Genomic DNA, 26,346 nt, shown 5'->3' with positions numbered 1-26,346 from the left:
TCATTCATTTAATTTCAGCAAAACCACTAATCCTAATGACTTTAAATCATGTGGTCAATATTGCATTTTGTTAAAGAAACAGGAAAAGGCATATGTTCTTGAAAGATTTTAATAAAATGTGGTTAAAAGAAAAATAGTTCTAGCACTTAAGCATTTTAAGCATTAGTTGCTGGGAAATTAACCTAAATAGATTCTTTAACAATAGGTAGGTGGGCCTTCACCATGACTGAGACTCATAGTGCACAAAGAAGTGGTCCCTCTTAGCAGCTTTTTAAGTAGTATTTTTCTGTTGCTCTTCCTAGGAGATAGTTCCTCCACTGTTATTCCACAGCCGATGGCTGCCCACTTGCTGCGTTCCAGAAGCCTGCCATCATTTCCTACCTGTCCACAAGTGCAGCCACTAAAACTGACTGGAAGTTTGGGTTGTAGTATTGACAAGTTACGAAACATTGTAGATATGTATGTTGCTGCCCAACCAGAGACACAGAACCCTTTAGGGGAGTACAATATGCTGAAAACAGGCAAAGAGGATGCACTCATCAGTAGCTGCGAGTCTGCCAAAACTGTCTGTGAAGTGGAAGCTGCTTTCACAGCCCACAACTTTGCCAGTGTTGTCCCAAAAGGAACACTGGGATCTCCTGTGGTCAGAGTAGATCACAAAGACCTAGGAGCAGAACCCCGGTCAGATGATGAAAGCCCTGGGGATGAGTCCTGCCCACGCCGACCAGACAACCTGAAGGGACTGGCCTCGTTCCAGCAAAGCCACAGCACCATTGCAAGTCTTGGGCTAGCTTTTCCTTCACAGAATGGATCTGCTGCTGTGGGCCGGTGGCCAAGTCTTGTTGACAGGAACACCGAGGACTGGGAAAACTTTGCCTTTTCTCTTGGTTACGAGACAAACTATAACTGTGCTGCAAGTGCTCACAGGTACTCACATATTTTTTGTGCATCCCTCCCTCTTTAAATATTCTTTGAAGAATCTCTACACTTCTAGAAATGTCTTCGTTACACCACTTCTGATATTACATTATGTTGATACCAAACGGAGAGTGCCTTTCTCCTCATTTTAATATTAGGTAGTATTGAGTTCCACATTCAACCAAAGGCTTAAATAGTTCTCAAAGAAAAATATCTCTTGTGGCTTATTTTATTTCTTGGAATTATTAGAGAAAAACCCCTTAGTTCATGGAAACAATCAGATTCTTGTTCCTACTGGCATCTCAAGTAGTACTGCCCAGTGGGATCTTCTGTGATGATGTAAATGTCTTCTCTGCGGTGGAGAGTACCACAGATGCCACTTGAAACATGCCTGTCGAAACGTGGCCAATGCCACTGAGAACTGAATTTTAAATTAAATTTAAAATAAATAGCAAAAATGGCAGTCACTCCAGTACTAAGCATCAAAAACACAGAATAGAATAGTGTTTAGTGTACTATATTCCTAAAAATGCCAGTGATAAAAAGTGATGGCAAGTGTGTTAATCACAGTTAAATTTGGAAACATTTCCTAATCCTTATGAGATTTGTTTTACATTTTAAAATTACCACTCAGCATAGTTCTTAGGGTAATCATCATGTGGTGTTACCCTTACCCTGTGTTAGTGAGACTTTTTGGTCTCTGTTTTAGTGTAACTGAAGACTGTTTAGAACCTGTCTGCTGTGGACTGTATGAACTCTTAAGTGGCGTTCTTCTCATCCTGCCTGATGTGATGCTTGAGGATGTGATGGACAAGATCATTCAAGCAGATACACTTTTAGTCCTCGTTAACCACCCTTCGCCAGCTATACAACAAGGAGTTATTAAAGTAAGCGCAAACACTGCATGAATGCTGTTTTAATTCAGAAACTAAACATATGTATAATTTAAAAACTTGAATATTTATGTAAAATAGACTTGAAGCTTTATTTTATATTTAGGAATAATGAGCTAATATGGTTTTTTATTATTTATATTTTGTGTGTATTATCCAGTTTTAAGTTATCCATATATTTGTTTAATTCAGTGTTTTTTAAATCTACCAATAAATTCATATATCTAAACATTTAGTAAATCTATGTCACAAAAATTCACAAGGTAAGTGTGGTTCACTGAGATCTCGCCTGCACAGACAGAGCATCAGAGTTTAGACCTGAGGTGTCAGCTCAGATGTCATCTTCTCAAAAGAACTTCCCTCATTACCTTATCAAAATTACTTCCTTCTAGCACTACTCTTTATTTTTTCCATCAAAGCATCCTGTTTATGTCTTATAATTATCTTTCACTTATTCTGTGGACTTATGTTTTAATCTCTCACATGAAAATAAACTCTATTCATATCTCGTGTCTAGTATATAAGAGTTGTCCAAAATAGATTGTCAAATGAATAAATGTTTAATATGAATAGCTTTGAGTAGAAAGCAACCAAGTGCTGGAATGGTCTTTTAAAGATCCTCATTCTCTTTAGTTTGTTTGGATGTAAAGATTGTATAACCACATGCAGTTCCACCTAGTATTCATTGTGCTTCCATTTCACACACAGAGCACTGAGCTGGTTGCTCTGTGGGGTACAGAGGGGAGTAACATGAGCCCCTACATTCAAGGAATTTGTGGTCCTGTGAAGAAGAGGGTCACATACCCAACCACGTAAAAGGCAAGGGACCGTGATGCGTGCTGCAGTGGCGGCACTGATAAAGAAGAATGCGAGCAGAGGGGGAGCAGATAATTCTGATGGAGACACAGGGAAAGATTCGTTGGGGGAAACAACTGGATAGTATGCTGTCAACTTAGGAAACTTTTTAAATAAGGCAATAAAAATAGATGTTTGGGGAATGGTAGTCTGTCACCACTGTGAGGGAGGGACTGAAAAATAGGGAGATGTGGACATGCTCCCTTCACAGGCTAGCATAGTAGTCAGGGGAGAGACCACCAGTCCCACAGGCTCACCTGGAAGTCCAGGGGAATTCAGAGTTTCCAGCCTGGAGTAATGAAGTCAAAGGACCAACAGATTTGAGAGACTTGCTAGGGTGGAAGAGAGAAAGGTGCCTTCATAATTTCAGGTGGAGAGAAAAGCCCAAAGTGAGTTCACCTTGAAATCTATGGAATGGAGCTAAGATCCATCTAAGTTCAGAACCATGAGAGGAGTGGTTCTGGAAAGTAATTAAGTTGTATACATGTTGTCTTTAAAACAGGAAGGATGGAAAATCAGGCCTGTGTTCAGGATAAATAACCTGTCAAGTAGTCTAGAAATAGAGCTCTAAGCAAATAGATACAGATTTACAAGGAGAGCCTCGTGCACTGATTTTATTTCCTTCAGAATTAAAGCACATGTATTCATTCCACTTAAACTCCACCAAGGCTGCCAGTCTGCTAGGTGTCCCTGCTCTGCTGAAAAGGCTGGTTTTCCATCACAGCAGTGTTAAAAAGTCTCTTGAGAGAGAGATACCCCTAGCGTCTACAGTCAGAGACAAAGTTCCTCTTACTATAGAGGGGGTCTTTCATTGAGCTTTCTGTGTTCTTCTATATTTCTGAATAACTTAGACAATAACTTATAAATACAAGTATGATTGTATTTATACTGACTTGTATGTATTATATCACATTTAACATATGATCTAAATTGTCATGAATTTTTTCTTTAGCTCTTACATGCATATTTTAATAGAGCATCTAAGGAACAAAAAGATAAATTTCTGAAGAATCGTGGCTTTTCCTTGTTAGCCAACCAGTTATATCTGCATCGAGGGACTCAGGAATTGTTAGAATGCTTCATTGAAATGTTCTTTGGTCGACATATTGGCCTTGATGAAGAGTAAGTGGGTTTTTCCACCATAATTGTTTCTTTTTTTAATCTTAACTGTCAAATTTAGTAAGTACACTCTTAAAATCATTTGTCAACTTTAGAAAAAAATCTAGTCATTTTCCAGGTAAATCAATTTATTATTTGCATATGATATCCTTTCCAATATTACTTCTTCCTTTATATTATATTCACTAGCTAAAAATTAGAAACAAAGAAGTGCTGTATCAAATGAAAGAAAGTGATAAAGTAAGATTTGGCTTGTAGTACTAACATGAGAAAGTTACCTGAAAAGAGAGTTTGCTCACATGTTCTCAACCACGGGTTATAGGAGTCAGAGCAGGAACTTCTCCCTCCCCTCAGAGCCTCAGGTCTTCTGGAAGAAGAGAGAGACCCTCACTTGAAATCCCTGCATGTCCTGATTGCTGAGATTTGGCCCTGGAGTAGTGCTGAAGGATTAGCAAATAAGTACAAAGTAAAAGAATATTTTCACCCAAAATTTTCACAGAAAAATTATTTTTGTTATTTCTGTTTATGATAAAGAGAAATGTTTGTCTCCTTATTGCAGTAGACAGATTCAGATCCTGAGGAATTCACTTATTTATTGAGATTTCAATAGCACTTTTCATTTGCATATAGCTTTTAGTTTTTTCAAAGCAATTCTGCATTATCTCCTCTGATTCTTGAAAAGAAAGTAGGGCAGATATTATCACACATATTTGACAGGTGAGGTGCTTAAATAATTTTGCTGCATCACAAAGGAAAATAGTTTTGGGACAAGAACTTAAGATTCATTCATTCCTTTGTGCTGAACCTCTTCTTACTAGCTCACTATCTTTCAAATACTATGTAAAATAAGAATAATAATCCTGTATGCTTGTTATGTAGCAGGAATGCCTTGGACATAAGTGGCATGTGAATGGATTAAAGTCAGTTGCAGATATAAAACGGTATACATATTTTTTTAATGCTTACATATTCATCTTGGGATGAACTTCTGGCAACAGCTTTTATCTTATTATTGAAGAGGATCTATGATCTTTAAAAAGGTTAAGGATCCTTATTTCCCAAATTTATTTTCTTATAGCTTCAAATTGGGTTAACAAAATGACCCAAATTTATAGCATCAAATCAGGCTAACATAATGGCCCATTTTTTTCTTATTTTGTGACTATTGCTTCTAACATGTTCTTAATTTTATTTTTTATAATAGATTTGACCTGGAAGACGTAAAGAACATGGGACTTTTTCAGAAGTGGTCTGTCATTCCTATTCTGGGACTAATAGAGACCTCTCTGTATGACAACATACTCTTGCATAATGGTCTTTTACTTCTTCTCCAAATTTTAAATTCTTGTTCTAAGGTAGCAGACATGTTGTTGGATAATGGTCTGCTCTATGTGTTATGTAACACAGTAGCAGCTTTGAATGGATTAGAAAAAAGGTAAGTTTTAAATTGTTACTTAAATTTACATCTGATAAGTCCTTTAGAAAAAGAAACTTTAGTAAGAGCTAACTTTAAAGTGTAACTTTTCATAATGCTTTCAAAGTTCTTTGCCACAAAAATTTTGAAATTAAATTAGCTTGGAGAGGGCATAATTTCCAGCAAAGTTTAGTTATGAAGAGGGTATTTGCCCCCAAATAGATTTGCTAAGCTTCCATCATAGGATTATAAAAATTGCTATCCTCATCAGGAATAGGAAATTGAGGATAAGAGAGATACAGTAGCTCATTAAATATCACACAGCCAGTAAACAAGAGAGAACTTGAGGACTGAATCTGTCTCACTTCAAAAGTCTGTTTTGAACTCACCATGCTATCTTACTATTAGCATACTCTATCACTATCCCTGAATAAATTAATTCATAATAGTCATATTCTATCACTATTATCGTAAATTAAATTCTAGTAGTCAAAAGTACATTGACAAAGGGCTTCCACCAATTGATTAACAGCTTTAAAAATATGTTGAGATTAGATTTTTATTTAGATTTTACATATTTGATGTCTCCATTTATGATGCACAGCATACCATTTTTACTAGCATAATGATAAGATACAAATCTTTAGAAGCACCATCTTATTGCATATTAAAGCATTAATTGTTATCTGTATTCTTTCAGAGAAAAGATAGTATATCTTTAGTGATTCTCTAGGCCAGAGACGACTTCTACTCTACTCAGTTCAACTTTCATTGGACATTTACTATATTTAGGCTCTATATACTTGGCATATGAGAAATAAAAAGAAATACCAAGTATTATTTCCTCAAAATGCTTAATTTCAGTACAATTTGTGAAACTGATAAATTGGGAAGGGTACCTGCAGCTTGTTCTAAATGTAGTTTTTGCTTCTATTCTGTAAAAAGATGAATTGTGCTTGTTGATAGTCCCCATGTGCTGCTCTATATGCAGTTACCATGTCTAACCCTTGCTTGATTTGGAAAAAAAAAAAATGAATGGAGGGAAGTATAGGGGTCTAACAACATACACCAAAGTAGGTTATCAAGGCTGAAATTGAGGGACAGAAGTAACTGATTCATATTTAGTATATATTTAGAAGTGAATAATACACATTCAAACCTATTATCTCTTTTGATCCTTAAAATAACTATAGTTTACACAAGTAAGGTTCAGAAGGCTAATTGATCTTCTCAGGCTCACCTTCTTTGGGGAGCCTTTCTTTGTGGTTTTGCTCATATCCTCATACCCTTCCCCCTTAGTGCGGACTAGGAACTTGCTTCTGCATTCCCACGGTATCTTGTGTTAACCTCTGTTGTTGCATTTACCACAATTTACTGTTGATAATGATCTCTTTACCTGTCTGGTAAAGATTATAGTTTTGACAGAAGTCAAAGTGTATCTTATTTTTGTTCCTAGTATGCAATGTGCTTCCTGCCATAGAATGAATATGAATAAATATTGAATAAATGCATTCTGGTAGAATGGGAATTGAAACAAGTTCTCGTGGTCTTAAATTATTGGTTCTTACAATGTCCTGCATTGTGTTTTGGTCATCTTCAGCCTTCCTGTGAATGAATACAGATTGCTTGCCTGTGACATACAGCAACTTTTCATAGCAGTGACAATTCACGCATGCAGTTCCTCGGGCTCACAGTATTTTAGAGTTATTGAAGACCTTATTGTACTCCTTGGATATCTTCAAAATAGCAAAAACAAGAGGACACAAAGTAAGATTTATGGATTTTTATGGATCTGAGAGGAAGCCAAACAATTTTGGGGGCCTAATTTCTTTTCTCTTGGTAACTCTTTTTTTTCTAAAGGCTTAACCATAACTTTGTGATGATATTGATTGGCTTTAAAAGGCAGCATTTTGGAGTGGTAAAGATAGTGATGCCTTGACTAGTAGCTGGCGGCACATCATAGGAAACTTCCAGCAGCTACTGATTTTTCTTGCCAAGTAGAATTGAAATTCTATGTGGAATAGTCATGCCCTGTAGTTTTCTTTAATGGCAAATATTAAAGTGAAGGTAAAACTTGGAAATGTGAGAATTGTGGGTTGAACATTTGCTGTAGGTACCAAAAAAAAAGTGTTCTTTGAAACAATTATGTAAAATGATATAAATTCATGTATTACTTTTTTTCCTTTAAAATTTCATAGAGTCCATTTGGATATTTGCTTTAAAATTGCTTTTAAACATAGTTTTAAAATGCTGACTTTGAGAACCCACATTGAGAGAAATGAAAAGTTGTGCTGCAGTTGTGTACAATGAATCAAAATGCATTTTGCTGTCATATATTCCTAATTAAAATTAAAAAGAACAAATGTACTGCTTTATTGAAATGAGACCTTAATGGTATGAAATTAACAATGTTTACCACTCTAAATATGAATTATTATCTTTTCAGAAATTTTTTGCAAAATAATTGTGTAAAAACAATAGTACTGATATTTTAAAAGAGGAATATTCACTTGTAAATGTTACTGTTTTTTATGTAAAATCTATAATGACCTTTCTCAGTATATTTTCTTAATGAATGAATAGTAAAATTAAATTTGCAAATCATATGGTATTGTAAAGAATATTAGAAATGTTTGAAAATAAGCTTGACAGTGGCATAAATACTACACTGTCAAACTGATATCTTCCTAATACAACTGTAGTTTAAGAAACCTCTTCGTAGCTGACTCCTGTCTATAATTGCATGTGCTCAAGAAAATCCTTTAGTACAATAAAATATCACTGTCACAAATTTTTAAAAAATTAAATTAAAAACATTTTAATTTTAAAAAAATTAAATTAATATCTAATAAAATGTTGTTTAGATATGGATATTATGTATTATTTGGGATATTATTATTCAGATAGTAGATACCTAAACAATATTGGATATATGAAATACGTAAAAATTTAATAAGTCAGCTCTTAGCTAGATAACATTCTAGTCTCTTCTGTTTTTAGATATGGCTATTGCTCTGCAGCTTAGAGTCCTCCAGGCAGCCATGGAGTTCATAAGGAGCACCGCGAATCATGACTCTGAAAGCCTTCCTGATTCAGTCCAGTTACCTTCTGCCCCCCATCATGTTGTGTTTCAGAAGCGGAGGAGCATTGCTGGTGAGTATTAAAGTAATATTTTAATAATTATAAATTGAAAGTAGATTGATTTTCCTATATTTTCGTATCTTAAATATTTCTCTGGTTAAAAAAATGAACTATAAAATTTGAGAAAATTTTCCTCCCAAAGGAAACTATTCCACTACTTTATTTTCAGTTCTTGATCAGTTATTTTTTAAGCCATCTACCATGTCAAGCACTAGGTTAAATTTTGGAGTTACAATAATTAAAAACATATTCTGCCCCTGAAGAGATTATCAAACAACATGGAAGTGCAGAGGACTGGTATAGAGCATAGTGGGGCGACTGGATTTACTTCAGGTCTCTGTGGAAGTGAAATTTCAGTACATTCATAAAGGACAAGAAAGGAGTTAGCAGGTAGAGACAAGGAAAAGTGTTATAGGTAGAATGAGAGGCATAGGCAACAGGTCCAAGGTTGGGGAAGAGCTCAGCTTGTTCAGAAAACTGAAAGAAAGCCCTCTAGCTGGAATGTGGCCCTGGAGGAGAGTGTTGCCAGATGAGGCTGTCCAGGATGATGTGGGCCAATTCATGGATAACCATATGGATCGTTTCAGAGAATTGGGAATTTTTTCCTAATGGGAAGTTGTCAAGGTTTTAAATCAGTGGGCATGATCTAATCAGATGTTCATTTTGTAAGGGTGACTCTGAGCCTAGCATGGTGGCACACACCTGTAATCTCTACTGCTTGGGAGGCTGAGGCAGGAGGATTTCGAGTTCCAAGGCAGCCTCTCTCAAAATAAAAAATGAAAAGGGGTGGGGGTGTAGCTCAGCAGTATAGCACCCTGGATTCAATTTCTAGTACTGTAGGAGGAAAAAAAATGCCTCCAGCTTCTACAGAATGTGAATTAAAGGAGAGAAAAAGAGGTAGTGGAGAGTCAAGGAGGAGTTGGTGCAGTAATCAGGCAGGCGATGGCCTCTGGCATGTACTCAGTTAGAATGCACATGCCATCAGAACCAGCTGTAAATTAGCACATGTTATCCAATAATCCGTATTGATGTTAAAAGACCTCCTTAGGTTTTCCACAAAATCTGCTATTCCCTTTATACAAACATAATCTGGAAAGATAACTAAAACCACAAACAGGATACAAGCACATACATGTATGTGTACATCATTTGTTTACACAAACACTGAAGTATCTCCAAACAGAGCACTATTGTTTTTCTTAAAGTTAATTACCTTTACAGACTTAAAGACTTTTAATACCAAATCTTTCTTCTATTCACACTAATCCACTTATTTGTGTTTAATGCTATGCAGAATTTTAAAGTCCTAAAAACCTCACCCATATAGAAACATTTGTAAACATATGTCTTAAAGTAATTTAACTTTTTCTAAATAAAACTTCCATAGATGAAACTTCTGAAACATTCATGTAACTAAACTCTCTGCCCTTATGTCTTATTATTTATTACCTGAGCTTTTCCTCCTCCTGAGCTGGCCGACCTTTGTACCTCTTTTTTGTCCCAGGTAGATTGTTTCCTGTCCCAGGTCTAGTAGTATACTGCACAGGTTCCTACATGCCAGTAGATGCCTTGCAAACACCTCCCTTTGCAGGACCCCATCCTGCAAACAGCACTGAGTTCCCTTCTCTTCAGGGAACAGAGTCCCAATTCCTTGGCCTCTGTGTCTCTTCTTGGCATGGATATATATATGGGAGAGAGATGTAATTTTGCCTAAATGGCATCATGCTGTGTACCTACTATTTACAAACTGATTTCTATTTTAATTAATATATTATAGACATCTTTCCATATCAATAAATATTTTAATGAATTCATGATAATCTCTTGAATTGATGTATCATGATATTCTTCCTTTTTATCAGTAAACAAAGTTTTATAACTTGTTTGTTTTTGCCATTATAAACAGGACAGTAAAGTACATTCTTTTAAATGTATCATCTCTGTTTCCTTGCATGTCAATATCAAAAAACTTTACATGTCATCTGAATGCATGAAGTTAGTCAGCATTGGGAAATTATTTATATATTAATTATATACATTATATATATATATATATGTATCTAAATTGTCATTCATACTGACAGTAGATATTTTTGTATTATTAATATAATTCACATACAAATGAATTTCCTTTTTGTTTTTAGCCAATAAAAATACCAGCCATTAATAATTTTTTATTCTTTTTAAAGAATGAGGCAGGTATTGTGTTTCACATCCATTATGTAATTTAATCCAGAAAATAACACTCTTGATCCATTCATTCAATCATCAAATAATTACTGAGTACCAACCATGTACCAGCTACTATTTTACCTGTCCTCTTGGAACTTGAATTAGAATAAGCAATAAGCATATAAATAAATACATTGAATATACTGTGAGATAATGATAAATATCTACCTGTGAGGTAAATTCTATTATATTTCTAATCCACATCTTACATATGAGGAAATTGAGGCTTAGAAAGAAATTTACTTAAGGCCCCACCAACTCCATGTGGCTCGACGAAGGAGTGCTGACATGCTCCCCACTTTCCCAGCATGCAGTGCTGGACAGGACAGCATTCCTTCTTTCTGTTCCCTGCCCTCCCTCTGGATGGCAACTGTCAATGACCAGTGGGAAAGTGGTCAGAGACATAGACATCAGGGAAGAATCTGCCTGAACTAAGGACTCTGCCTGATAGTGTTATCATTGAATGCAACCAGCATACAACCAGGATACTTATTCTTTTTGTTTGTTTCTTGTTGTTTCTTTTTGTTTTGTTTGCCCCAAAGGTGACTCTACCCACCAAAATGTGCAATGTAAAATAACTATAAAATTTTTAAATGTCTCGCAGGATAAGTCATCAAAATCTATTATAGTTTACTCATGCATAAGTCATTTTTATAGAAGTTATTTATGGAAATTGACATATTTTCATGATTAAAACAAAGGTTCAATTCCAATGAAGGGTTCCATTATTCCTCACCTGCCAAGACGTCATTTTGGTTCCTATGGTCAACTTCCGATGCCCTTCTCCTTCAGCCCATTAAATCAAGACTCCTCCCCCATGTTTTCTCCTGGATGCACTACAGGTGTGGTACCTTCCAGAGCAGGTGCAGTAATGGTGCAAGAGCACCACTCCAGTCTGTCTAATCTGACAAAGAATTTCTCAGGAAATATTCATGTAGCACTGAATTCCAAATGATGTATCTGCCCCAAATCATTCTAATAGCAAATCACTGGGCTTACAGTCACCCTTCTGATCTCTTCACTTTTATTGGCTGATTTCTACTTTGTCATCATATACAGTTTTCAAAACTACTTTATAAAATCCAACAACAGTAATTATCCAGAAATAGTAACATTCTTACTAAACATGACATACTTTAAAAATCTGCTGATGATTTTGAAACACAGGGAAGTGAAACAGTATTTGAAAATATTTTACCAAAACATTCTGAACCACTTATGCCCATCTAAAACTTTGAATATTTCAGAAGACTCAAACCTTCAAAAATGATATTCTTCCTATTAAACTACATCATGGGCTTTGACCTGATTATTTTGGACTTCAGAACCAGAAGTACTGTTGCACTTCTTAGAAAAGGGGAAAATATCACTTTCTTTTAATTTTTTTCTCTTTCTTTCCTTTGTATAAATTTATTTTGTGATAAATAAGTCTGTCTTTTGTGGTCTAATAACCAAAAAGTTGTAGTAAAAGTAGATTTCTTGATTGTTGTTAACACTGGCTTTGCACATTTTCATTTATATACTTGAAGGTCCTAGAAAATATCCCCTGGCTCAGACAGAATCTCTTCTGACAAAAATGCGCTCAGTGGCCAGTGACGAGCTCCACACCATGATGCAGAGAAGAATGAGCCAGGAGAGCCCTAGCCAGGCCACTGAGGCAGAGCTCGCCCAGAGGCTGCAGAGGCTCACTGTCCTAGCAGTCAACAGGATTATTTACCAAGGTAGGACGGCAGAATTGGCTTGTCCTTCCTCAGACAGCGAATGTAAAGAAAAGTAACTTCAGAGGGCACCCATTAGGTTTCAAATTTTTAAACTGCATTTTTTTTTCTGTTCTTAACGTCTACATTATTAAAGGAATTTCTTACCTGGAATGGATAGTCTGGAATAAAAGGATGATTTTTAATATTAAATGGAATGCTAGATTGACTGTTGATTTTAGAGTAATTTGGTACTTCTAATATTTTAACTTTTCTTTTAAGGTAATTATAGATTCACATTAAGTTGTTAAGAAAAAATAGGGAGATCCTGTGTACCTTTTACTTTGTTTTCCCCCAATGAATCTTGCAAAACTATAGTACAATGTCACTATCAGGACAGTGACAGGAGTTTGAGACCAACCTGAGCAACACAGCAAGACCATATCTCAAAAAAAGGAATGTTATATAGATAGAAGTGTGTAGTAGGTAGCAGATCGATTGAGGCATCATTGATAATGTATATGTAAGCCAGTGCATCACATTGACACTTTAAATACCCACCATACACAATGTCTGTTTCTCAATCATGCCCCAATAAAGCTGGGAAAAAAAAAATTTAGGTAACCTCAGAAAGGCCTGGAAAAGAAAAGAATTATTGTTAATCACTAGAAAAGCAGAAAACCCAAGGGGGATATTTTGTCTTAACTTTTGTAATTTACATTTGGGGTAACAGTTCCCAGGCTATACTCCAAAACTGAACCAGGATTATCACAGTAATTGGATTGTACATACAGTGAAACAGTTCTGCAGATCTAGCTAATGTACAAGAGTCTTACGGTTCTAATAATTTTGCAGTTTAACTCATCTTTACTAGTAAGTTAAATCTTTTATTTATGATTTTGTGACTTAATGTATTTTTAAATCTGTATTATTTTAGGTGAATTCTTCCTCTACTATACTGTATATACTATCTTGAATACCCCCCCACATTTATATTGTGATAATTGAATTAGTAATTGCATAGAATATTTTTACAAGCATAATTATCACTTATAATGGTAGTATTGTGATTTGACTAATAATTTTTGTTTTTTTTAATTCAAAGAGTTTAATTTAGACATTATTGACATTTTAAGAACTCCAGAAAATGCAACTCAAAACAAGACCTCAATTTCCCAGACTGAAATTTCTGAGGAAAATATGCATCATGAGCAGCCTTCTGTTTTCAACCCATTTCAAAGAGAGATGTTCACCTACCTGGTTGAGGGATTCAAGGTATCTATTGTAAGTATATTACTTGGGAAATGTTCATTCACACAAAAGGAATAGAGGTTTTATGTTTATGTACTACATTTCCAAAATCTATTTCTTTGTGCTCTTTCAGAGAGTCTTCTGAAACTCCAACAACTTTAAATTTTAATAATCAAGTAATAAATATTGCTGATTTCCCCATTCCAAATGACTCTCCTCATGCAACCTTGGTTTCTAGATCTGTACCCTGAAAGCCTTTTTCTAATCTTGTAGTCTAGGAAGATCAGTATCAGAAAAGAGTAACTCTTTGATGATTACTCTGAGATATTAATCAACAGCCTGTTTTGTTTTGTTTTGTTTTGTTTTGTTTTCCTGTAGATGGGCACAATACCTTTATTTTATTTATTTATTTTAAATATGGTGCTGAGGATTGAACCCAGTGCCTCACACATGGTAGGCAGGTGCTCTGCCCCTGAGCCATAACTTCAGCCCATATCAGCCGGTTTTTAAAGGACTTTACTTACAGCCATACTCTTGAGTTTCTGAATTTTGAAATTTAGATCTTGGAGTAAACACATACAACACCTTAAAAATGATTTAGAGAATACTGGCTGCATCAGGCTCCATTTATTGTTATCACACCTGGGCTTCCATGGGTCATTTATGGATGACCCTGAGGAACAAATCAGTCAGTTCATGCCATAGATAACTAACATTGATCCAGTTCTAGCAGAACTCATAAATCATGATTCTGACAATCTCTAAATCTAAATTTTAGGTTTTAGTGTCCAGCTCTGAACAGCAAAACAAACTGCAGACTCACGTAGAATTAAGTCACTCACACAGGGCTCTTAGGACTTAGAGTAATTGGAAAGTCATTTTCCAAACTCAGAATCAACTCCAATTTTGAACTCAAGGCAAGTGATTTAACCAGAAGTCGGCTAGCTTCAGTGGTTGAAACAACTGAGGTAGTCATTTGTTAGGGAAAATTGATGGTCAGCTTATATACTTAATATGTGAATGTTATGCTAAATGTTGTGGTACTAATTCTTTATTATGAATCCTTTATTGTAAAATGAAAGTGGGTGTATCTGCCATTGCTCTTTGATAATTTTGTTTTTGGTTTAATTTTTAATTTACAATACTAAGCCCTTGGTAATTTTTTAAATGGCATAAAACTTTAGCTTTTTCATCCATCTTTCTCTTTTTTTTAATTGATAAAATGTGTGTAACATAAAATTTACCATTTTAACCACTTTAAAGAGCACAAACTCGTGGCATTAAGTAATTCATGTTTTTGTGCACCACTATCTCTAGAACTTTTTCATTATCCCAAACTACAACTGTTCCTATTAAACAATAACTCCCATTACCCAGTCCCACCCACCCCCAATAACCACTTTTAGTTTCTAAGAATTTGACTGTTCTAGATGCCTCATATAAGTGAAATCACATGATATCTCTCCATTTGTATGCAGCTTATTTTATTTAGCCTACTGTTTTCAGGGTTCACCCATGTTGAAATATGTGTGGGCACTTGACTGCTATTTAAAACTGGATAATATCCCATTGTATGTATAGACGGCATTTTGTTCATACATGCATCCATTAATGGATATTTGGATTGTTTCTACTTCTTGACAATTTTGAATAATGCTACTATACATGTCATTGCACCTCCATCTCTCTTAAACTCCCACCTATATGGGTACAAATATGTCTATCTTTGAATATTGTTTTAATTCTAGAATTTTTTAAAATCTAGAATGAAATGTGCTCTATCATCTTTAGGGCTATATGAGGTTTGTATATTATCACTTAAGAAGTCTGATCCTAATTCATTCCTATTTTGATTTAAGGGTTCAAGTAAAGTCAATGGTTCTAAGCAACAGTGGATTAAAATTTTATCATCTTGTAAGGAAACCTTCCGAATGCAGCTTGGAAGACTACTTGTGCATATTTTATCACCAGCCCACACTGCCCAAGAAAGAAAGCAGATATTTGAAATAGTTCATGAACCAAATCATCAGGAAATACTGCGAGACTGTCTCAGCCCATCCCTGCAAGTAAGTATCTCAGCATTTGATAAAAGTAAGCAAGTAAAGTTTTCAAAACAAGAACTGAAAATAAACTGTATTTTTATGATTAATGTCATGAATATAATATTCTTACCAAGTTATTAACCTGAGGTCTTTTGTTAAATTGTTTTATGTGGGGTTGATTTGGTTTCTCTGTTTATTTCCCAATCTTTTTTCAGTGCTTAAATTAGGAAGTTCTGAGTCTGAGTTCTTATAAGATCCTTTGTAATTTATTATCATATCTTGGAGTGTTTTTTTAAATAACTGGAAGCCTTTTTAAAAGCATTTTATTATCTATGAAACACCTATACTGAGTATCTCAAGTAAGAGTACATACAGCATATTTCAAAAAATGTCCAGTCAGTTATGATGAAAAAATTTAGAATGATCAAAAGCAGTTAAAAGAACATTTAGAATATAAATTCTGTCACCTTAAGAGTGATCAGTGGAGCCAGGCATAGTGGTGCATGCCTATAATCCCAGTCATTCGGGGAACCAAGGCAGGAGGATCGAAAATTCAAAGCCAACCTCAGCAATTTACCAAGGCCCTAAGCAACTTAGTGAGACCCTAAATCAAAAAATAAATAAATACAAGTGGCTGGGGATGTGACTCAGTGATTAAGTGTTCTGGGATTCAAGTCCTAGTATAAGAAAAAGCAATCAATGGAGAGTTTAAAATGGTACATTGAACCATTTTGGAGGTCTGCTAAATAGTTTCTTATAAAATTAAATATATGCATAACTCTTGACCCTGCTGTGCAATTTTCAGATATTTTTACCCAAAAGAAACTAAAATGTATGTCCATAAAAAGACTTATACAAAAATATCCACGTCAGCCTTTTTCATAATAACCAAATCCTGGCAATAACCTAAATATGTACAAGAGGCAGATGCATAAGCAATGTGTGGTATGTTTGTACAGCAGACTGCTGTGCAACAGTAAGACGAACAGACTATGGATAGCCCTGCCTCGTGGATGAATCTCAACACAGCTGAGTTGGTGAGGGGACAGCCAAGCACAAGTGACTGCACAGTCTGTGGTCATTCATTTCAAGTCCAGGAACAGGAGAAACTAAGTATGATGATAGGCTTCAGGAAAGCAGTGTCTGTGGAAGTGGTGGTGGGGAAAGGAATTGCCTGGAAGGGGTCATGAGGAAGATTTTGAGGGTGATAAAAGTAAGACTCCAATAGCTTGTTTTAGGCAGTGGTTACATAGAGCAGAGGAGAGAGAATGGGCAGGGGAGGGGGAAAGGAGGAAAAGGTGGGTGGTGAGTTGCAATCAGATTCCACACATGTGTGAATTTGTCAGGATGAACCCAACTACTATGTATGACTGTAAAACTCTAATTAAAAAAAAAAAAAACTCCTAGAAATAAGCATTTAGTATCTATTTGTAGATTTTGTCAATAGTTGTTCCTCAATAAAGAAGTTAATTGATGACATATTTAAAAAGAACAGGCATCCCTTTATTGCCTAGAAAACTCAAATACATCATATAGGGTTGAGACTTTCCTGGGATACCCTCAGGCACTCTTTCCAGCTGAGACTCTCAAGTGCAAGAGGGCGCTGATTATCTTCCTTTTCCTGTTCCCTTCTGTGGAAATTTTGAGGTGGTGTTTTTTTCTTTCCTTTTATTCAGCAATGTTTCTATCCATCAAAAATCAACCCTGGGGGCTGAGGTTGTAGCTCAGTGGCAAAGCGCTTGCCTTGCATATGTGAGGCACTGGGTTCGATCCTCAGCACCACATAAAAATAAAAAAAAAAAAAAAAAATATATATATATATATATATATATATATATATATATATATATATATTGTGTGTGCATCTACAACTTAAAAAAATATTTTTTTAAAAATCAACCCTGGTGTTAGCAACCCTCTTTTCCCCATCAGTCGCCTCCTCCTAGTCCATGTGTCAGTGACATCACTATTGGACTCAGCTTGTTGACTTTCTTCTAAATCCGTTTTGTCGCCAGGGCCAGTCACCTACTTGCTGTGTCTCTCAGTTGCATCCCTTTCTCTGTGGTCTGCCTTCCCAGTCTAGCTCAGACTTTGCCAAATTCCTTGCTTTCTGTAATAACCTTCTTGCCACACCAAATTACTGTACCTGATTTTTAAAAGCGTCTTATGGGAGTTTTCAAACATATCTATAACCTTGGAGAATCAGGAAAGGGTCCCATAGGACATTACTCAGCTATGATTTTTCTTTGTAATGTTTTGAAGCAAATCTCAGATATCTAATCATTTCACCTAGATATACCTCAATTTGTATCTATAACTGGTAAAGACCTTTTTTACCTGCCACTCTCAGCAATATCAATAGTAATTTATTTTTCCACTTACTACCCAATCAGTATTGAAATTTTCCCAATTTTTTCTACTTTTTTAAATAATTAATTTGCTTGATTCTGGATACAAGCAGTGCCCACATATTGCATTTGTTTGGTGTTTTAAATATTTTTAATCTACATCAATTCTCTTCTATCATTGTATTTTTCAGGGTCACTTATTCTGTAGAGTTTCTCACATTGCAGATTTTACCCAGGGACCATACCCTGTGGCTCTGGATCACAGGCTGGGCTGGATCCCCGTGTTCTAGGGTTGCTCTCATATCAGTGCAGGGGGCACAGATTGCTCTGATTGCTCTGCTTTGCCTGATCCCTCCAGTCTGTAGTGTACCATCCATCTTTAACCTAAATAGCATACCAGTCATGAATGATAATTGCCAAATTCTGCTTCTCCCATAGGAGTTAGAAAATAGTCATTTCCGTGAGTTTCTCATTCCTTTACTATCTATTTGTTAAAATTTGTCATAGAGAAAAACTTTCCCTTGTCAATTATTTGACTACCTTAAAATATTCAGTGAAGGAAAGGCAGAATAAATGTTTGTTTTTACATTTTTTTTTAATAGTGCTGGGGGTGCAACCCCAACAAACATTCTACCATTGAGTTACTCCCCCAGCCTGTGTTTCTTTTCCTATTTATTAAATTTTAAAGTAATGAGTTAATTCCCTTGTCGCCTCTAACTTTTATATTGTTTTAATTTGAGGGATCTTTATGGACTCAAGTAGTTTAAAATAAATTTTATGTGTTTTAATCTATTAAAGTTATTATTATTTGATATTCAAACTAATGCTGCAGAGATTGAAGTTTTTGTGTCCTTTTAACATGGCCTTTTCTACTTTTTACAATTTAATAAGATGGACTTCCCTGATTTCTGGCATAGAAAGATGTCCCAAGTCTCCTGTAGATTTTCTTTCCCACAACCTGAACCACACTCACCAAGAAATCCCTGTTCTTCTTCTCAAGATCGCAGGATTTAGGGACTACAATTCTAGGTACTAAGTGCATTCATTTCCTCTAGGTTTTTATTTCTTCTCAGTCACTTTAGTGGACAAAGCTAGGAAATAGGTTTTTTTTTTTTTTTTTTTTTTTTTTAGAAAGAAAAAGTTATCATGAGTTCATCTGATAACTTTTTCCTTTTTGTGGATTTTATATTTGTAGTTCTTTTTATTAATGATAACAATCCAGATGACATTAACATAATTACTTGCTTTATTTTTCTGTATATATAATATTTTCAAAATAAGATCGTCACAAATAGTTATAATTAGTGATGATAACTAATGTTACCACTAATAACAATCCCACTAGATGTAACCTAAGATTCCTTTGTGGTTCTCTTTGTTCTTAGGTTACTATTAGAAGTATATGTTGAAAATGAAGTATTAGAAAATAACTTAAAATAGTTTATTTGGTTAATGCCATCAACTTTAACCAACTAGTTAGGTTCTTTTTATTTTCTATTTTTACAGATTCCATTGGGGTTTTGTTTAATTTTTAAATTTAGTTTTTTTTAATTTGTTTAATTTTCCCAAAGCAGATTGTAAAACAGCATATTCAGAGAGCTTCTGGCCTTTTACCTGTGCCCTCCCCTCCTCCTTCTCCCTGTAGGTAGTGTGTTCATTTATTTTATTTCTGTTAAAGGTATAACCAAGTCTGTCCACAAACACACACATACCTCTGTCGGTATCACCCCCTCTACTCAGCCTACAGGAAGGTAGTAAGCAGAAAAGCCTCTTCTGCCCTTACTTGCTTTACTTAAGAGTGTGTCCGAAGGTTGTTATGTGGTGGTGTGCAGAGATTTCACCTGCATACCAGATAGCATCCATTTCTAGTCTGCTTGGGTCTTAAAGCCCCCTGCTGTTTGTCGGCTTCAGCAGATCAGTTTGTAGTCTCCACTCCTTCTAGGTAGTTCTGTCACTTCTCTTGTTGCTTCATCCTGTGCAGCCTACTGCCATGCTGCTTTATGCACAGTGCCCTCTCCTGTGTCCATGAGCCCCTTCCCCTCTTCATCCCTAGACCCAGCTCACTCCATAGCACCTTGAAAACCATCCTCCCTTTGTATAGTCCATATAGAACTCTTCCTTCTGAGAACCTTCATTGAAAATTTTTATTTTATGCCCTTTAGCGTTTTATTATTTTGTAGGGATATATGTTTAATAGAGTCAGTTCCTTTTTGTTTTTGAGCTTAAGTCTTGCTACTGTTGCTTAAGTCTCAAGCTCATAGTTTCAAGACATTCTCCTACCCCAAGCCTCCCAAGAAATCTGTTTTGTGAGGGCTAATTAAAAAAGAAAAATGTTTGCATCTACCCCCAGTAACACCTTTTATAGTCCCAGAAACTATAATCAATGAACCAATCGATCAGAGGATGTTAAAATGAGATATTAGGAACAACTTAGTGTTAAAGAAAATCATGTGTTTCTTTGCATATTCAGAATGAATAAAAACATTTCGGATAGTCTTTCAAGATAACTTTAGAATGCCACCAAATACTAAACTGAAATATTTTACAAGTTATATCAGGAATGCTACTTTTAAGACATGTATGAAAATATTCCAGTCATTTACCATTTTTCTTTATTTACCAACTCTTCAAGCTTTTACTCACACAGCATCTGTTCCTTTTCCTCTTTTGGTCAGGTGACAGCTGTCTTGTGACTAATGCAACTAAATGTTGCATTAAAATGAGTTTGATATTTTCACCATTGCATGTGTTCATCTTAGCTTTGGGGAAATTACGTGATGTGATTCCATGTTAATTTAAATATTACCCAAAGTGTAATCATTTCCAGATCCATCTATTGACATTTAATACTGTTCTCAGTTTAAAATGTCATAAAACCAAATGCAGTAGTATTGGTATCAATGCAAAATTTTAAAGTAAAATGGACATGTTTAAATTGTTCACAAAATTAATATATTGTATACATCTGATAACATGAAAGGGTCACTTTATTTTATTTATGAAAGGGTCACTTTATTTTATTTATTTATTTTTATTGTTGTGTTTTAAAATTTTTTTATTAATATATGACAGTGGAATGCATTACAATTCTTATTACACATATAGAGCACAATTTTTCATTCCTCTGGTTGTATAAAAAGTATATTCATACCAATTCATGTCTTCATACATGTACTTTGAAAAGCACGAGCCCAAGTTGGGTTTCAGTTTGGACTGCAAAGGACAATTGTCTACCTTATGTAATGCTGTAATTCTGGTTGAAGGGCTGCTTATAGAAGACTGACCCAAACCACTCCCCTGAACATGCGTGTGGAACTCGGTGCTCAGATCTCTCTGGCTCCAGAGCTTTCCACCTCTTGCTCTCTCTCAGAGCAGTGAATAGATGAGCCAAGATAGGCTTTGTTTTGGAAATTTCACCAACTTCTCTTCTACTGAGCAAAAATCAAAAGAAAAATGAATGGATAAGCATATTTCTTTAACATTTATGGTTTTTTAAAAAAGTTTCCCTTCTTTCTCTGAGAAAAACTAAGAAGTCTTTTTCTGTATCCCCAGTTGTATTCCCATATCTTGTATTCCTTTAACAAATCCTCTCCAAAATTCTGTCCCCCAAAGTTAGGTAGCTAGTGTGCTACTTTTTAACCTCTTAAAATGGAAAATATCAAATATACAGAGATAGACAGAGTAGTATAATGAACACCATGTCACCATCACCTGGATTTAACATTCATTAGTATTTTTATTGTTTTGTAGTCATGTCTTCTTTTTCTAAGTTATTTTAAAGTAAAATATTAAAATCAAGGCATTTTCTACATTTTTTGTTTAAAGGCATTTTGTTCTGCAATAATGACATCATTACACCTAACAAAATGTCATCAAATATCCAGTGCCTAATTAAATTTTTTTCATTTGTCCCTGGAGATGTCTTTTGTACCTGATGTATTCAGATCAGATTCAAACAAATCAGTCTAGCAATTTAATTTATTTTACTATTAAATAATTTATTTGGAAGAAATAAAAATTCCTTATTACTAAAAAAAAATATTATTTTTTTAAAGCATGGAGCCAAGTTAGTTTTGTATTTGTCAGAGTTGATACATAATCACCAAGACGAGCTGACTGAAGAGGAACTAGACACAGCAGAACTACTGATGAATACTTTAAAATTATGTGGTCACAAGTGCATCCCTCCCAGCGCACCATCAAAACCAGACCTTATTAAAATGATCAAAGAGGTGAGTCAGTGGAACCATGATTGTTCCCATTACCATTGAGTATGATTTTGAAAAATGTTTTAATTGTAGAGTATCACTAATGGTAAACTTGAAGTGATTTTTTTTTAACATATGGTGCTTTTTCACTTTGAGAGAAAAAAAGTTGGTATCTTAAGGAGTTTTTTATTCTCTGTTCAGTCATCCTTGTCCATTGTCAGTAGCCTTCAGTGAAGGGAAAATTCTTATGGTGACAAGCAAGTTGATCTATACCTTGAGTTATGGGTTCTTCAGTGAAAAGGCAAAATAGGGGAGCAGGTGGCATTGTTACTCCATCCAGTTTAGAAGTGAACTCTTCTACCCTCACTTCTATAACCCAAATCATACGGTAATAAAGGATAGTGCTAGCATTACTTAGGTGCCTTATATATTTTAATATTCTGGTATCCTGAAGATATTTTTTCTTGGGTAACTGGTTTTAAAATTAGTTTCTTGGCCTCCATACCATAACATTGGCACATGACAAGAAAGAAATTTTATGTAATATATTATCATACAAATCTTTTAGGAACAAAAGAAATATGAAACTGAAGAAGGCGTGAACAAAGCTTCCTGGCAGAAAACAGTTAATAATAATCAGCAAAGGTAAGATTTTATATGTTCCAAAGTCATATCCTGTGGGGATCCTTAGGTCTCATGTATACTTTTAGCTTTTCTGATTTGGTTTGGTTTTTGGTTTTCTGAGATTTTGGGAGGTGGGGCAGTGTTTTGTGGCGCTGAGATCAAATCCAGGGCAAGGCGAATACCAGGAAGAATTCTACCACTGAGCTATACTCCCAACACTCGTGTAATCTTTCAGTTTAAAAGTACTGTGTTTTGATAAATATTCAATATTCCATACTCACTTAACTTATGGACAATCTTATTATTTAGTCTCTTTCAGCGTCTCGATTCAAAATCAAAGGATATATCTAAAATAGCTGCAGATATCACACAGGCAGTGTCTCTTTCCCAGGGAATTGAGAGGAAAAAGGTGATCCAGCACATCCGAGGAATGTACAAAGTTGACCTGAGTGCCAGCAGACACTGGCAGGAGCTCATTCAGCAGCTGACACATGATAGGTGAGCAGGAGAGGCGGCTTAAAGTTGTTTACCTGTGGGTTCTATAAGTGGGTATTAAACACTGTTTTCACTCAGGAATTCACATTGACAAAATTGTTTCAATAGCTTAAACATTTTTTGTTTAATCACAAGTGTTTTCTTTTTTTATTTTGAAGAATAATCATGAGAGTTTTTTTTTAATTCTTGGAGAAAAAAAATGTAAGGGGGGCATTAGCTCTTTCAGACAGTAAAATTTAATTTTAAAATACGGTCTTTGCAAATGAATAGGAAAATCACTGAAGTAGGATAATTGAAACAAATGATCTTTGTCTAACTAAGACTTGTTTAATGTGATTTAGAAGATACATTATGAGTACTGAAAAGAGGGAAATTTAAGTATTATTTTTTAAATTATTTAAGAAAATTGATTTGTATGACTTAGGGTACAAAATACACTATTACATGCTGAGATAAATTATAGGTAGATGAAAGAATTAAACTCAAAAAGTTTATAATGTGGAAGAAAATAGAGTATCAAATGGGAAGAGTAGGTAACTTTCTAAGCTCTAATGCAACAGAAGAAACTGAAAAGAAATTATTGATTTTGAACTTTAATTTTTTGCTAGTGTAGTTAAAGATGAAAAAGCATTGAAGTCTATTTTTAGCAAGTTTATCAAAGAGTTAATATTTCTATTGTTTGGAAACCTTATGCATATTTGAAAGGAAAATATCATAATCCCTTAATTTCAAAAAAAGCAAAAGCACAAACAGCATGTGTACTAAAATTGGAACAATACAGAGAAGGTTGGCATGGCCTCTGCACAGGATGACATGCAGATCTGTGAAGCACTGCATATTTAAAAAAAAAAAAGATATGAACATACTCCTCATGTGAAACAAATAGAGCTAATAAGCAAATGGGAAAGCATTCAGTATTGCTGGAGGCTAATTTGATTTTTTTAAGCTTTCAGATACTCCATTTTACTCTTTACATTAAAAATATTTTTTCAGGGGCTAGTATCCACAGCAAGATAGTAAAGAATATTAATTGTCCTTGGGCAGAGGTCTGGTGGCATTGTACACTGTGACAATTTATGTCAGAACCCCACATTCTTTTTGTTTTGTTTTGTTTTTGTGCTGGGAATTAAACCCAGAGACTCTTAACCACTGAACCTCACCCCCAGTCCTTTTATTTTGTATTTTGAGACAGGGTCTCACTGAGCTGCTTAGGGCTCGCTAAGTTGCTGAAGCTGGCTTTGAACTTGCAATCCTTCTGCCTCAACCCCCTGAGCCCTTGGGATTACAGGCATGTGCTACCATACCCAGCTTCTCTACAAATATTTCTAACTCTAAAAATGTTTCAGTGATTCTATCATAAGGAAAATATTCAATATACATCAGACAATAAACATAAAGGTTTCCATCTCTGTATCAGTCACACTGGTGAATGATTGAAAAGAATGTAAATGAAGAGTACTAGAAACATGGTTAAATACATCATGATGCGTCCACTCAGCGTGATATTCAGCAGACACTTGAAAAGATGATAATGAAGGTTACGCTGTGTTCAGTGAAAGAAGGCAGGACATAGAAATATATGTGTCATGGTTTTAACTGCAAATTAAAAACATGCATGTTTAAAAATGAAAGAATCTAAAGTTTAGGATAGTAGGATTAAGAGTGATTTTTCTCTTATTTATTTATTTTTTTAATATTTATTTTTTAGTTGTAGTTGGACATAACACCTTTATTTTATTTATTTGTTTGTTTTTTATATGGTGCTGAGGCTCAAACCCAGGGCCTCACATGTGCTAGGCTCTACCGCTGAGTCACAACCCCAGCCCTCTTATTTATTTCTAAAAATATATTTAATATTTAATATTCTTGTCAGCTAAAATATAAATTTATTTTAAAACATTTTGTAAGTGATACATATCACAAAAAAAGCTAATTTTTTATATTAGGTAATAGACACAATGGGAAATGTAAAAAGTTAATTTGGAAAAAAGTTTTTTTCATTAGTTAACCATATAAAATCTAATGTGTTATATTATGTTGCTAAAGTTTTCATAGTTGGGGTGATATGTCCTTTATAAAAATTGAGTAGACACAAGAAACTAGAAGCAGAGCTTGCTCCAGAAGGGTGCTCAGAAACTGGGACTTAGGAGCAGAAGGATACACATTTTTTATATTATCCTTTTGTTCTATGTATATGCAATCCCTAGCCTGTTTTTTTTTTAATTTAATAGATCTATTGCAATTTTTATTTACTCAATTTCTATCATGATTTTTAAGGCTGATAGAAATAGACTATGTAAAATAGACTTCAATGACTTTAATTGGGTGGCCAATTAAAATGCTCCTTTTTTTCACTTTCAGAGCTGTCTGGTATGACCCCATCTACTATCCAACCTCATGGCAGTTAGATCCCACAGAAGGGCCAAACCGAGAGAGGAGACGTTTGCAGAGATGTTACTTAACTATTCCAAATAAGTATCTACTGAGAGATAGACAAAAATCAGAAGGTAATAGTGGCTTCTTCCTCAGCACATTAATATGGCAGATAACTGGTTGTTAGATAATATGTATGTCTTCCCCAACAGATGTGGCCAAACCACCACTCTCTTACCTGTTTGAAGACAAAACTCATTCTTCTTTCTCTTCTACTGTCAAAGACAAAGCTGCAAGTGAATCTATAAGGTAAATTTGAATCCACAGACATTCACTTTCTTGTGAATGTATGGTTTTTTGTAGCATTGCTGTAATATTCATTTTATATAATGCTGTGGTTTTAAGAAAAGTCCTAAATAAGAGAGGCTCAAAACAGGACATGGTTGGATAGCCAAATTCCAAATGGCATTATTGTTAGCACAGTCTGTTACATCTCAGTTGTCATACTGTGTCTGACCTTTGTTAGCATACTTATATTTTTGTAGCTGACTTTTTTTTATAGCTCTATAGAGTAGATAGAGCTGCTGGTGATCTCATCAACAGGCAATATATTGTAGCAATTAAAGGTTCAAATTCCAGAACCAACTCTTCCTAGTGATCTGATCTTGGGCAAGTTACTTATTAGCCTTTCTCCCTCAGTTTCCTTACCTATTAAAGAAGGGAAATAATCATACTC

At 34.9% G+C, this 26,346-nt stretch overlaps 1 protein-coding gene and 1 non-coding gene across 2 annotated transcripts in view; both read left to right on the top strand.

The window, feature by feature from the left end:
- Lyst (lysosomal trafficking regulator) overlaps positions 1–26,346 on the top strand; it is a 174,176-nt gene that overhangs the window by 97,520 nt on the left and 50,310 nt on the right. The window contains exons 23-36 of the mRNA XM_076872866.1: positions 303–927; positions 1,628–1,805; positions 3,619–3,788; positions 4,990–5,220; positions 6,800–6,966; positions 8,200–8,352; positions 12,102–12,293; positions 13,375–13,553; positions 15,380–15,586; positions 21,966–22,142; positions 22,687–22,763; positions 23,052–23,240; positions 25,599–25,744; positions 25,823–25,919. Of these exons, the coding sequence (XP_076728981.1) occupies positions 303–927; positions 1,628–1,805; positions 3,619–3,788; positions 4,990–5,220; positions 6,800–6,966; positions 8,200–8,352; positions 12,102–12,293; positions 13,375–13,553; positions 15,380–15,586; positions 21,966–22,142; positions 22,687–22,763; positions 23,052–23,240; positions 25,599–25,744; positions 25,823–25,919 (2,788 nt within the window). The remainder of the gene's footprint in view (positions 1–302; positions 928–1,627; positions 1,806–3,618; positions 3,789–4,989; positions 5,221–6,799; positions 6,967–8,199; positions 8,353–12,101; positions 12,294–13,374; positions 13,554–15,379; positions 15,587–21,965; positions 22,143–22,686; positions 22,764–23,051; positions 23,241–25,598; positions 25,745–25,822; positions 25,920–26,346) is intronic.
- LOC143379777 (U6 spliceosomal RNA) lies at positions 23,979–24,080 on the top strand. Its single transcript, XR_013088554.1, has one exon. It is a non-coding gene; the product is annotated as a U6 spliceosomal RNA (small nuclear RNA).

The sequence above is a fragment of the Callospermophilus lateralis genome, chromosome 13 (genome assembly GCF_048772815.1).
Source record: "Callospermophilus lateralis isolate mCalLat2 chromosome 13, mCalLat2.hap1, whole genome shotgun sequence".
Lineage (NCBI taxonomy): Eukaryota > Metazoa > Chordata > Mammalia > Rodentia > Sciuridae > Callospermophilus > Callospermophilus lateralis.
The sequence above is the reverse complement of the archived record's forward strand: the minus strand, read 5'-3'. Positions and strand labels throughout refer to the sequence as shown.